The following is a 14,749-nucleotide window of genomic DNA, read 5'->3' on the forward strand; positions in this document are numbered from 1 at the left end:
ATGAACACTGAGGATGGAGTGCTTTAACCACATTAACCCTTTGTCTGGCTGTGTGTTTGCCACACAGATGAGCAGTATGAGGGAACTAAGCAATGGCAAAAAATGGAAGACATGGCGATAAACCAGTGAGGACCTGAAAAGTACATTACAGCTATGGGACTTGTTAATAAATATTTTTTAAAAATTGACAAATGACTAAAGCTAGACTAGTTCTCTACTCATATTTGCCAAATATAATCCAACTTTTTTTTTTTTCTATAATTAAATAATTTTTTGCAGAGAGATGCTGAGAAGGAACCTTCTTTTAAGTGGTATTGCTTTTAACTTTTTTTTTTGGGGGGGGGGGGGGTGTGACAATTTTATTACACTGGAAGAGATTCAGCAAACATATGCGACCCTTTTCTGTCATTATAGCCTAATTCTGGTGTTGTGTCTTAACCTCCCTGGCGGTATGATTATGTCAGATTTATGATGCTGAAAGCGGTACATTGTTTTGCAGAGAAATTTGGCGTTTTATATTGTAGGCCTGTAATTCTTGGTAATAACTCACTTAAATCTGTCCAAACTAGAGTCTAGTAGAGATCCAGGGTATGATAAAGTTTGAAACACAAAATCATAAATTATAATATAATAAATAACTATAAATATATATAACAAATAATAATAATAATGTATTCAATAATGTAATCAAATCAAAAACACTGAAATGAGCTCAGTTGCAGAATTGTTGCTTTCGTTCCTTTCAGTGTTTGATGACTAATATCCCCACAAATCTCTATCGCTCAATTCTGCAAGTGATTCTAATTCACTATCGCTGTTTTCTAGCTGGTCTAAAACCGCTTTTGGCATAAAGGGACACTTTTTGGTTGCTATGGACAATCTCAGGTTTCCAGGCAGAAATAACAGTATATATATATATAATATAAAAGTGCATGCAGGGCACTGGACAAAGCACTTTTCGAATTTGGCACCAGGCATCGCAACGCTCGCAGGGAACGGAGCCCGGCACAGTGATAGATCAAGCGGAGTACACAGCCCGCAGGCAGAGCAGGAGGACATCACAGGATCCTGGGGACAAGGTAAGTAACTTTGCCTGGATACTGCGATGCGATCCCGAGTGTGGCTCAGAGGTTACTGCTTTTGGCAGCCTATAGAGTTACTGCTGTTCAGGTTCTCTAGGCTTCAGCAAAAATGGCAGCCTCCAGCAAGAAGAAACAGGAGCAATGCTGGAGGCAATTTACATCACACACTAATTTTGGTAGCATAATTATTAATGTGGAATACATGTTTCCTGCTAATGAATATCATTTTTTCTCAAGTTATGGGTAAAGTTCCAGAAATTCATTAAGGAATATTGGTAATAAGAAGGTTTTTACTCTTTGTATTTGTTGTCATGGCCATTGCCCCGGTACAAAAAAATGAGAGAAAATTGAAAACAATTAAATCTTCCATTGGGGAAACCTGCTATGGTGACAACTAAGGCCTGATTCACACCTATGCAGGTTGCAGTTTGCATATTGCAGATGCATTTTCCATTTCTCAAAACACGCTTTTCATCCATTGAAGTCTAAAAACCAGAAAAAAGTCCCTGGCCTTTTCCATAAAATGCACAGATGTGAACTATATTCATAGATAACCATGTTATATGGACTGTAGTGTGTTTCTGCAAAACTGAAAACACGCTAAAAAATGCATAAGTGTGAACCAGGCCTTAGAGTGGGTTTTCCCTTCCTTTGGAGAGATCCTCTCATTCCCTTTTGTGTCCCCAGACCAGAAGGCAATCAGCATTCACCCCAAAGGGGCAGACAGCAAAGGTAAAAATGGTGTTATCCATTTTACAAAATTAAAAAAACAAGTTTTCATTACAGATATCCTTTAAGTATTATAAAGAGGTTAAGGGCTCAAGTTAGGGAATAAATCACGTGTTAGGCCGGCCATACATGTTCAATGCTCTTGTACAATTGTCCTTTAGATTTACCAAAAAACACATAATATGAGGTCAAAACTAAACAACTTTCAATTGTATCCAATTAGACAGGCCCTTACACTACATAGTTTATGGTAAATCTAAAGGAAAACTGTACAAGAAAATTGAACATGTATGACCAGCCTTAGGTTTAAAGTGAATATTAAGGCTGGGTTCACATCTCCGTGCAGAGCGGCTCACAGCAGGGGTCCAGTGCATCCCTGTTCACCGTTTCAGGTCCGATTTCGGTCCGAATTTTCGGCTGAATTCAGACCTGAAATGGACCAGAAAACGCACAGGACATTTGTGCAATTCGCTCCGCAGCCGTCCCGGACCTGTGTGAACCGGCTCCATAGAGAGCCACTCACAGGCTCCTGACATGCTAATTGGATGCGGGGAAACCCGCATCCAATTAACATGAACCCAGCCTAAAGCTGCAATCTAGGCAGATATAAAATAATGCAGCTCTGTAATCATCAAAACATCATTAAAGTATAATTAAAGGCAAAACTTTTTTTTGTTTTGTCTAGAGTGGAGAGGGATTATAACATTAGTCAGGTTTTTTACCATGACCCTCCCCCATTCTATCCAAAAATGAAAAAAATAAAATAAAAAACGTTTTGCCTTTATTTTTACTTTGAATGTATTTTTTAAATTCCATTCAGTACTTGCCCTGGCATCAGCCTCTTGCAGTCCTTGTACAACAGAGCTAGTGTGTGAGGGTAAGAAGCAGTACAATGAACCGATCAGTGCTAACAAGAAACATGCTGATAGGAAGAGAAAGCAGAGTGACAGGAAGATGAACTTATCACCGTGCTGCTCCTCCTTTCACTGTCCAGTCACAGGCTGGGGTGGGACCAGGAAGTGGAAGTTGGTTGAATGATGTTGGCCATCAGACATCTAGGTGCAGAAAAAAGTACTGCGGGGGAAATATCTGTACTGAAGGTGATTACAAGAAAAGCTTGTATTGTTATTTTATCTTTTAACTGGCTGTTTATTTTTATCTTATTATTTTTGGCCACAATTCTGCTTTATGTTTTAGGGTCAGTTTAAGTGCTAAGTGTGCAGTTAAAAGTCAACATGTGCTTTGCCTGTGTAGTCACCCAGTCATCCTAGTTTACAAACCATGGTTAAACCCAGAGGAGTTGTTTTGGTAGAACTTGAAATAACATTGGGGTTGATTTACTAAAGGCAAAAAGACTGTGCACTTTGCAAAGTGCAGTTGCTCCAGAGCATAGTAACCCGAAGCTCTGCTGATTTCCACCATCCATCCAATTTTTGCAAGCAAAAATTCATTTTTTTTATTTTCCTTGAACGTGATTGGGTACTCTTTGCAAAGTGAAGCCTTACCTCATTTACTAAGCTCTGGAGCAACTGAACTTGCAGAGGGCAACTGCATAGTGCACAGTCTATTTGCATTTAGTAAATCAACCCCATAGTATCTAATGTAAGTAAACAAAATCTATCTTAGTTTTCTGTACTGAAAACCTAGTAGTGACCTTACTGATGACTGAGGGCTTATTCACATGGGCAGCCAGAGGGCAGTAAACGTAGATAGTTGAGCAGCAGGTTTACTGTCCCGAAACGCCCACCCGAAGAAGGGTATGCAGCTGCTCAGGGCTGTAGCTGTGGCAAGCAAAAATTAAACAGCATATTGCATTCTGCAGGCGGTATCGCTGCCAGATATGACCAATTTAAATTTTAAATGTATGGGGCCATGCCAAAACCACTTGTAATGCATGTGGTTGCAGTGCATTGGTGCAGTATTTACAGGGTTAAAACAGGTGGTGAGGAGGTGGCACATCGCCTCCTCACCACCTGTCAAATGTCTCTGAAAAGCAATCCACTGCAGATCTCTTTTCAGAGGGGCAGCAAGGGCTGCCACACTTATGAATGACCCTTTAGGCAGTCATAATTTATGATGTATACGGATATGTTTATGATCATTTTACCATTTCCGGACCGCCGCACACAGATGTACGTCCTCACTTTGAGGATGGATATCTTTGTTATGGCAGCAGCTAGCTGCCATAACCCCGGTATCGCCGTGTTTGGCCAGCGGTCTGGTACAAGATAAAAGTGGTCTCTGCGGCAGATCCGCCGCAAGATCACTTTTATCGGCTACCCCCCTCCCGCTGCGATCTGGTGCCCTCCGCCGCTTACTGGAGCCGTCTGCAGCGGCGGAGGATCCTTCCCGTGGCTGTGCACTGGAACGAGTAAGGGGAAGATGGCCTCCACCTGTCTCCATGACACTGCAGGGCAGAAGCGACGTCAAAACGTCACTTCCGCCCATAGCTCTTAAAGGGCCTTTTTTTTTTTTTTTTTTTTTTTAAATGACAATTTTTTTTCATTTTTTTAAATTGAATTTTAGTGTAAATATGAGATCTGAGGTCTTTTTGACCCCAGATCTCATATTTAAGAGGTCCTGTCATGCTTTTTTTCTATTACAAGGGATGTTTACATTCCTTGTAATAGGAATAAAAGTGACACAATTTTTTTTTTTTTAAACAGTGTAAAAATAAAAAAGCAAAGGTAAAATAAATAAGAAAAAAAATTTTTTTACACGCACCCTGTCCCGCCGAGCTCGCGTGTAGAAGCGAACGCATACATAAGTAGCACCTGCATATGAAAACGGTGTTCAAACCACACATGTGAGGTATCGCCGTGATCGGTAGAGTGAGAGCAATAATTCTAGCCCTAGACCTCCTGTAATGCAAAACATACAACCTGTAGAATTTTGTCGCCTATGGAGATTTTTAAGGGTAAAAGTTTGTCGCCATTCCACAAACGGGCGCAATTTTGAAGCGTTACATGTTGGGTATCAATTTACTCGGCGTAACATTATCTTTCACAATATAAAAAAATGGGCTAACTTTTCTGTTGTCTTATTTTTTAATTCAAAAAAGTGTATTTTTTTAAAAAAAAGTGTGCTTGTATTATTATATTCTCTAGGGTGTTAAGGGGGAAAAAATGTATAATGTTTGGGGGTTCTAAGTAATTTTCTAGTAAAAAAAAATGTTTTTAACTTGTAAACAACATATCTAAAAAAGAGGCCCAATCCTTAAGTGGTTAATGTGTATTCTTTTCTAAAACTAACCTAGGCATGCATTAATAGCTTTGTAATATTTTGCAACGATGAACAATGGATTAAAGTGAAAATCCTTTCTGACACTGGCACAGCTGCAGTGTTTTCTAAATAGCATTAACAGTCCAGTGATTGAGTTGACTTTTTCTCTGGAATTGCTCTTTAAACCTGGAAACACCCTTTAAAGAAAGTGAGCCATTAGAACTGCTCTGAGTAATACAAATTATCCGCTTTATTGCAGAGTTTTGTGCTTGGTCTATACAACAGTGAGTTGTTTAACTGCAGTAATTATGGTATCTCCTTTTGTCAGGTGCATAATGAACATATTGCTCTTTATCAGGGTTCTCACCTTGCATTCCAGGAGAAAGAAATTCTATTTCTCCACAAATCCCAGGGCACTGGAACTGATTTTATGAACAAATAGGATTGAGAGCTAAAGGAGAGCTGCGTTTATTCTGATGGATGGTGTCTTCTCTCCATGCTCCGTTATTCAGTTAAAGAGTCATCACCATCCAGCATGATGCTCCCAGACTGAGGGCCAGAAGTCAGCAGGCGTTGGGTTATGGCCATGAACCTTACAGATAAATCACCAGTGTCTGCTTCACTTAAATAAGTCCATTCCTCCAAACAGAAAGTGGCACTGCTATCTTTTTTCATTAATTTGTTTATTTTTCTAGGCATTTTTCTCCACTGCTTATCCAGATCCTTGGAAATGGAAGTGTACAGCAAATGCTAGCTATTAACCCATTTACGTCTGTTTAGGAACAACACAGTCCCCCCACACACAGTCCTTCAGCATCTATGTTACTAAACCAATTATATCATTTTATGTGTGTATCAGTTAAAGGTTAAATCGTTTCTATTTCAGTAAACTCATAGCAAGTATCTTTCACTTATGCTTGTTGAAGGATATTTTCTAACTTTCATATATAGGAAACATATTATAAAAATTCCTAGCTTCAAAAGAAGCAATCAGATTATGGACACCCTGTTCAAACAATTATTTGGATATCATATACTGAATACTGTTGTTGCTATTATTAATATCCATATACTTACCAGAATTTTTCGTTATGTTGCTCCTTTAAAGAAAAGATCTTGTTCTGTGACAAAAATGGATTGTTTTAAAGAGAGCAATATCTTAGCACGTGCTTACTTTGGTACCTTACTCTGATACAAAGGAAAGGATCAGGTCCATCCAGTAGTTTTAGGCCTCATGCCCATGGACGTTTTTACAGCTGCTTTTAGGAGCGTTTTTCACAGCTTAAAAACGCCTCTTCATGTTAGCCTATGGCCTCGTACCCACCAAGGCGTTTAGGAGCTGTAAGTGGCATAAGCGTTTTTAAGCTCCAAAAAAACCCCAGGACCAGCGCGTCCTGAGGCTCCAGCGCTAGAGCTTTAAAAATGCCAGACGCCAGTAAAAGGTGTTAAACGCGATTTAATGAGGCCTAACACTGTATACACAGCGTTAAGCCTCGTCTGGCGTTTCTCGGTCTCTATTCAAAATCAATGGTTCCCTATGGGAGCCCACTGATTTGAATAGAAGTTGCACCAGAAGTCGTATCAAGATGATCCGACTTGTGTGCTGAAAATCTTGAAAAGGAACCCCGTCAAAATGTTTTTAAAAAAATTTGCGTGAGGTCCCCCCCCCAAGACGATACCAGACCCTTCGGTTTGGTATGGATCTTAAGGAGAACCCCCCACACCAAAAAAAAAAAAGGGGTGGGGGTCCCCCCAAGGTCCATACCAGACCTTTATCCGAGCACGTAGCGAAGAAGGTTAGGAAAGGGGGGGCGAGCGAGCACCCCCCTCCTGGACCATATCAGGCCACATGCCCTCAACATGGGGGGTGGGTGCTTCGGGGCAGGGGGGGCCCTGCGCACCCCACCCCAAAGCTCCTTGTCCCCATGTTGATGAGGACAAGGGCCTCTTCCCGACAATCCTTGCCCGGTGGTTGTCGGGGTCTGTGGGCAGGTACTTATCGGAACAAGGGGGCCCCCAGATACCGGCCCCCACCATAGGCGAATGAGTATGGGGTACATGCAGGGCTTTTTTCAGCAGGAACTAGGGGGAACTCAGTTCCACCACCTCTGGCTCAGGTCTTCTGCTCCCTGCTCACCACTATCACTTGGTAACACTGAAGTCCAGCTTCTGTATTTACAAGTGATAGCTTATCTCCCAGTAGCTCCCACAGGTCAGATCTCCAGCACAGATCCCACTGAGTGCCAGACAGGGACAAGGGAAATACAGAACAGGTGCCCAGGGTTCAGTGTAGTCATGGGCAGGAGAGGGTGCATGGTAGACTGCACCCTCTGTGGTCTCCATTTTTTTCCTGGTGACCAGTTGTTAATGCTCCTAGTGCATGATATACCTTGGAAGTGACTGTAGTATAGTATAGTATAGTATAGTATAGTATAGTATGCTGGGAGGTACTACAGCCGGATAGGTGCTTAAACTTAATATTGCAACAAAGGTAAGAAATATGACAGATGGTGGAGCTTTTAAGGAGGGGGGAGAAGATGAGGGTAGTGGAGGGAGGGGTTGTATGCAGAGGGAAGAGAAATATTTGATGCCATTTGGCAGGTATGTGTGTGTGGTGGCATGGTTGAGTTCCTGCACCTTTTCTCTGAGAAAAAAAAAGCCCTGGGTACATGGTACCCCTACCCATTCACCTAAAAAAAAAAGTGTCAAAAATAAACACACTACACAGGTTTTTAAAGTATTTTATTAAGGCAGCTCCGGCTCTTCTCCCTCTTCTGGCGATGTCTTCTCCCTCTGCTGGTCCTTCTCCCCTCTCCGGTTTTTCTCCTCTCTGCACTGTCCTCTCACCACTATATTTTTGCTCTTTTGCAGGGTCTTCTCCCTCTTTTCCTCATCCGATGTTAACTTGACGCGATCTCCCAGTGTAATGCAGGGTCCGCCGTGTGCAATGACATATATTGGCATGGGGCGGGTCTACCTGATGGTGTAATTTGGAGACCACGCCCCGTGTGACGTCATCACCCCATCATGCCCCAAGCGATGACGTCACAAGGGGCGTTTCCCTTCAGGATTCTCAGCACACAAGTCGCACAGCAAGTTGATCATCTTGATCCAACTTCTGGTGCGACTTCTATTCAAATCAGTGGGCTCCCATAGGGACCCATTGATTTTGATTGAGACAGAGAAACGCGGGCTGAAAGCTAGCACGGCTAAACACGCATTGACGCCAATGCAAAATGCGGATAAAATTGTGTTTTTAACGCTGCTTTTTTCCTGGCATTGGTACTAGCTTTACAGCTCGTTTTTTAAAACACCTGTGGGCATGAGGCCTTAAAGCTGTTCAGTAATCTCAAGCGATGTTCAAAATCAGTGGTCTACAAGTGGTCCCTGTGCTTGCCTTTATCCGGCCCTCGGGGCACTATTCCTCTCACTGACACCAACAAGGGGGCACCATTTCATCCACTGACACCAACAGTGGGGAACCATTCCTCTTGCTGGCACCAACAATGGGGCATTTTCTTTCCACTGACACCAATGATGGGGTACTATTCCTCCCACTGACACCAGCAATGGGGCATAATTCCTAACTAATACTAAACAATTAGGCACTATTCCTCCTACTAATACCAATGATGGGGCACTATTCCTCCTTCTACTGACTACAAGCACTATGTAATTTTTACTCCCACTGATGCTGGGGCATTTTCTGCTTCTACTGGCCATTCCGGCCCCCTCTAAAGTCTGAAGGACAGTAAACCTGGCCCTTTGTTTAGAAAGTTTGAAGACCTCTGTTTAAAGCTGAACAGCATTGCTTGCAGAAGGCAATCTAGGACCACCCTAATAGCGGGGTAATATTAAATTTAAAAAAGTACATTTTGTTTATCCCAGTTCAATCTTTAAAATATTAATAAACTCTTGTATTAAATTGTAATGTTGTATTCAGGGTATAAAGCAAGCCTCCTCAGAAACAATAATAAAAAGTAAAGTAAAATATATGATTTTGGCTACTTAGGTTTAGCCCAACTCTTCATTTCTAAAAGAAAAAAAATGTATGTAGTCAGTGGCATAGCACATTTAAAATTGTAAAGCAGCTCTGGCTGCAATACTCACCTTCACTCTGGTGCTGTTTCCCAAAAACCTGCACCAGTCATCATAAATTATGCCCAGCATAGTCCAATCCACTTCATGTTAGCCCAGGCTATTATAAACACGCTTTCTTGGGGGTGCTTTTCCTCACACATTATTATGTGATCAGTGCCTGGTCTAGGAGGAAAGACCACTCACAGCCACCAGTGGATCATGAACCTGTGACATCAGAGGACCAGACAGAAGACTGCAGGAAAAAGGTAAGTATAATGATTGATTCTGGATGGGAGCGAGGGTGGAGGAAAAGTTGGGTTGAGCATAAAGCCTATTTACAATTTAAGGTCTAGTTACTTCCCTCCCTTCCCTCCCAAAAAAAGCAGTAATGTTTACAAAGATAACATTTTGTAAATACCAAACATAATACAAATCCTTGGAGGTTCTCTGGACCCCTTTGTAAATCATTTCTATTATTTATAAAGATGGATTTCTGCATAGCTAATATTAGACCGTGGCCTACAGTGGCAGGGTTTCTAAAGACAGCACACATCCACATATATTACTGCCTGGCTGGGTCCCATTGACCCTAAACCGCCTGTGTGATTTTGTTGGGAAAATGCTGTTCTGTCCATAAACCGCCCGTGTGATTTTGTTGGGAAAATGCTGTTCTGTGTAGTTACAATTTACTTACTCCTGGTCTGAACAGTTAGAACCTAATTGCTAGTGTGGTATCATGATGGGTTACCCTACTTCCATAGATGGCAGTTATAAGTGTACTGATGCAGTAGTAACGTTCATCGTCTCTTCCCGTAGCCTCTGTGTTCCTTGTGTGCTTTTGATGGCTTATCTTAGTTTGGGCTAAGGTTAGCCAATTGAGTTGGGTTAGGAAAGTGGTCTAGTGATAGAGGAATTATAAGTCTGATCCGGTATCTGCCCATAGGATGAAAAACACTTCCTACATAAAACTTCTAGAAGAGGAAAACAGAAACCAGACATTTAGACATAATGATTCCTTGTTACCTTTATAAGCTATAGGCTATAGACACTTGGTTATTTTTTTCCTTTTATTGTAAGCATAAGTTACAGTCTAGCAAAACTTTGCTGGCATTGGACTGTAATTAGTTCAAAAATTGTCATCCCAGAAACAGATTTAAGAACATTGCATTACCACTATGTACTGTCCTCACCATTAAATCCCAAGGGCTTACTGGTGTATATAAAATGATTACATTTACTGTAGCACTTAGATATTCTACCATCAATATGCCACGACTCACAACACAGACATTGATATATTGTGTGCAATCACCTTTCTCAAATTGTATTTAAACATGCCAGATTACTGCCACCATTGCTTGAAAATCTAGGATATACTTCTGGTTTTAATGCCAATCCAAGTCCTCAGAGGAAATTATAATTAATATGTGTTCTTCCAATAAAATAATATATTTTGAAATTGTTTAGAGCATTGACAGTATTCTGTAATCATTTTATGTTGTCTTGCAGATGGTGCTGTTTGCAGGAAAACTAAACACCATTGCTTCAATTGCGACCATTTTCTTCCTGCTGGTATATGCTGCAGTAGGACTTGCCTGCCTGGCACTGGAATGGGCATCTGCGCCAAATTTCAGGTAATGGAAAAAGTCACTCGTTTTTATGCAAGCCATATTACTTGTATAGTGGTACTGGTCCACCATTTCTGCCAGTTTACAAAGAAACACTGCTTTTAGGGCCTAAGGGTTTAGTAAATATCGATATGAGTTACTGTTCTACAACATAAAGGGAGTGATTTACTAAATAAATATTTGGTTATTTCCTCAATATTAGCCTGCATTCACTTTAACCTCCCTGGCGGTATGATTATTTCGGATTTTAGGTGCTGAAAGCGGTACAATTATTTTGCATGGAAATTTGGCGTTTTATATTGTAGGTCTGTAAATCTTAACAATAACACACTTAAATCTGTCCAAACCAGAGTCTAGTAGATATCCCGGGTATGATAAAGTTTGAAACACAAAAACATAAATTATAATATAATAAATAAAAATAAATAATAAAAAAAAATAAAAATAAATAGTAATAAAATAAATTTCCCCACAATTCACTATCGCTCAATTCTGCAAGTGTTCTAATTTACTATCGCTGTTTTCTAGCTGGTCTAAAGCCACTTTTGACGTAAAGGGGACACTTTTTGGTTGCTATGGACAATCTCCAGTTTCCAGGCAGAAAGAACAGTGTATATAATATAAAACTGCATGCAGGGCATGGGCCAAAGCACTGGGGACAAAAGGGATGTGAAATCATTTCATACAGTACTGTAATCTGTAAGATTACAGTACTGTATGTGTTACGATTTTTACTTTTTTTTTAATTTGCCGCCAGGCTCCGCCCCCGTGCGTCGCGACGCTCGCAGGGAACGGAGCCTGGCAAGGAGAGGCTTCGGAGGAGGACAGAGCCCTCGGACACTGCGGGGGACATCGCAGGATCCCGGGGACAAGGTAAGTAAGGAGGCACCAGGGTCCTGCGATGTAATCCCGAGTGTGGCTCGGGGTTACCGCTAATGGTCCTGAATTTTAACCCCGAGCCACACTCGGGAAAACCGCCAGGGAGGTTAAGCATCATTTAGAAATGTTTCATTTCCATTGCGTGGGATTGGATGATTGAAGTACATACAGCCTCACCTACTCCTTTAGTAAGTCAACCCAGTAGTGTGTTGTTTTTGATTACTTACAGGGATTCTAAATAATAAAGTGCAACTACACTGCATTTGAGTACCACAAATCAAAAATGTTATTTAGTTCATTTTTATTATTCAAACTTAACCATCCATCCATTCTTTATTTTGATGAGAAATCACTTTGAAAAACAACACCTAGCATTTCTGGTTGTGGCCATCTTGAGTAAGGGCAGATGATCCATGTAACATTTACTTCTTGGAATCAATCTGCCCTTAGCTTAGGCACGTGTACAGGAGATTGTGCTACACTGAGAAAACCCTACCTCCCCTTCTGAAGATTCCTGGGATGTATGTCATTATTTTCCTAGGCCTGGAAACCAGGAAGTAACATGTATAAAATTTTTTTTTTAAAACAAGTAAATATGATATGATTTCCTAATGCTAGCACTGCAGCATAAGTATTAAAATAGTCAGTGTTGATTGAGAGAGTGTAGTTCCACATTAACCTCCCTGGCGGTATTCCCGAGTGTGGCTCGGGGTGGATTTTCAGTACCAAAAGCGGTAACCCCGAGTCACACTCGGGATCGCATCGCAGGATCCAGGTACAGCTTACTTACCTTGTCCCCAGGATTCTGTCATGTCCTCCCACTGTGTGCGGTGGCTGTGTCTCCGTTCGATGTATCACAGAGCCGAGCTCTATTCCCTGCGAGCGTTGCGACGCAAGGGTATGAAGAATGGCGCCAAATTCAAAAAGTGAAACACACAATACATATACAGTACACTGTAATCTTACAGATTACATTAGTGTATCACATTATTTCAAATCCCTTTTGTCCCTAGTGGTTTCTCCAGTGCCCTGCATGCAGTTTTATATTATAAAAACTGTTCTTTCTGCCTGGAAACTGGAGATTGTCCATAGCAACCAAAACCGTCCCTTTACATCAAAAGTGGTTTTAGACCAGCTAGAAAACAGTGATAATAAATTAGAATCACTCGCAGAATTGAGTGATAGTGATTTGTGGGGAGATCCGTCATCGAACACTGAAAAGTAATGACAGTGACAATTCTGCAACTGAGCAAATTTCAGTGTTTTTGATTTGATTACATTATTGAATATTTTTTATTATTATTATTTGTTATAATTATTTATAGTTATTTATTATATTATAATTTATGATTTCGTGTTTCAAACTTTATCATACCTGGGATAGGTTTAAGTGTGTTATTCCTAAGAATTACAGGCCTACAATACAAAATGCCAAATTTCCGTGCAAAACAATGTACCGCTTAGAGCGTCAAAAATCTGAAATAATCATACCGCCAGGGAGGTTAAGAAAGTGCATAGGCTTAAATTGAAGCTCTTGGGTATTTTTAAGTTCTAAACAATTTTTTAATTTTTACTTGCTGTTCTTTACCTTAGTTGTTGGGTTCTTTTTCAAGATTTTTGATAGTGATACTGTCAATAACACACTTTTTGTCCACCATAGTGTATCTATGGAGGAGCAGTGTTACACCTTAGTACATGACTACAGAACGCCTTCTCCATTATATGTGTTTTATAGTCCAAAAAAAAAATGTAACTGATAAAAGTGCAGGACAGAGCACAGGATATTGTAAGCTTGCAAGATTTCTGGCAAGATCAACAGGTATAGTTTTGCATGTATTGAGCAGATAAAACAAAACATCTTAAATGCTATATTTACCAGACCAAAATGGAGAAAATAGGAAAAGTTCATACATACACTTTAGGTAGATATTTGTAAATGCTCCCTGTAGTAGTCCTCTGTATGCATATTATGGAATGTGATTACTATTGCTGCTAAAAAGATAAGTAAACCCAAAAACAAAAATGTTAACAATTTCACCTTACTAGTCCTTAAATGTGGGGGCTGCATTGTTTTCTTTTCTCTGGCTAAGAACATTTTCAGCAAGCTAAACAAAAAGGACAAGGATCCCAATTTATAACTTTTAGAGTAAGGAGCATAGGTATGCTCAGCCTATTGCATTAGGATTGTGCACCTCAAAGCTCAAAGACTCACGCCTTTCTCTACAGCCTCAGCTGCACGGGACAGGGAATGAATGAGAAGTGCTCTGTGCTGAGCGGGTTCCTGTTCATTCACAAACTAAAGTATAGTAAACACAGTCTACTATGCTTCAGTAATGACTGAACACAGTGGGGTTGATTTACTAACGGCAAAAAGTTGCCCTCTGCAAGTGCAGTTGCTCCAGAGCTTAGTAAATAAGGCTTTACTTTGCAAAGAGTACATAATCACGTGCACAGAAAAAAAAACATGATTGGATGATAGAAGTCAGCAGAGCTTCTGCTCATTTACTAAGCTCTGGAGCAACTGCAGTCTTTTTGCCTTTAGTAAATTAATCCCAGTGAGTGAGTGTGTTCACTGTGTTCATTTAAAAAAGGAAGGGGCCGGTAAATTACATATGGATTAGCGCCTTCCTTCACTCTCTATCCTTAAACATCCCCCGCAACAGCCGGAGAGGAGGGAAGCCAGCAGCAATGCAGTTGGGGGTACACGACATTGGGGGGGGACCCCGGGCAGTAGGGGTAATCGACACACCCCCTGTGCACACCTATGGTAAGGAGCACATGGAAGAGAATTGTACAGAGCAAGTAACAAAATGTATTTCCCAGAAAACTTACCAACTAGCCAGCAAAACAAATTGTACTGTCTAACAGTTTGCATTAAAAACAGAGATTTTAGTTGCACAACCTCTGCAAAATATATGTGGCCTCCTCAAGCCCCCCTCTGTGTGGTGTGATCCTCACTATAGTCTATAAAAGCTAAGGTTTAAAAACAAATAAACAAAATTAACACTCTCTATAGCGTTAATGAGCTAAGTTAAGGGCGCCACACAGTGGTGTAGTGGTAGCACTCTCGCCTAGCAGTAAGAAGGGTCGCTGGTTCGAATCCCAACCACGACACTACCTGCTTGGAGT

At 40.9% G+C, this 14,749-nt stretch overlaps 1 protein-coding gene across 1 annotated transcript in view; it reads left to right on the forward strand.

Annotated features, from left to right (window-relative positions):
• LOC141139902 (solute carrier family 12 member 9-like) overlaps positions 1-14,749 on the forward strand; it is a 289,342-nt gene that overhangs the window by 190,140 nt on the left and 84,453 nt on the right. Inside the window, exon 9 of the mRNA XM_073626475.1 lies at positions 10,623-10,747. Coding sequence (XP_073482576.1) covers positions 10,623-10,747 — 125 coding nt within the window. The remainder of the gene's footprint in view (positions 1-10,622; positions 10,748-14,749) is intronic.

This window comes from Aquarana catesbeiana, linkage group LG04, assembly GCF_042186555.1.
Source record: "Aquarana catesbeiana isolate 2022-GZ linkage group LG04, ASM4218655v1, whole genome shotgun sequence".
Lineage (NCBI taxonomy): Eukaryota > Metazoa > Chordata > Amphibia > Anura > Ranidae > Aquarana > Aquarana catesbeiana.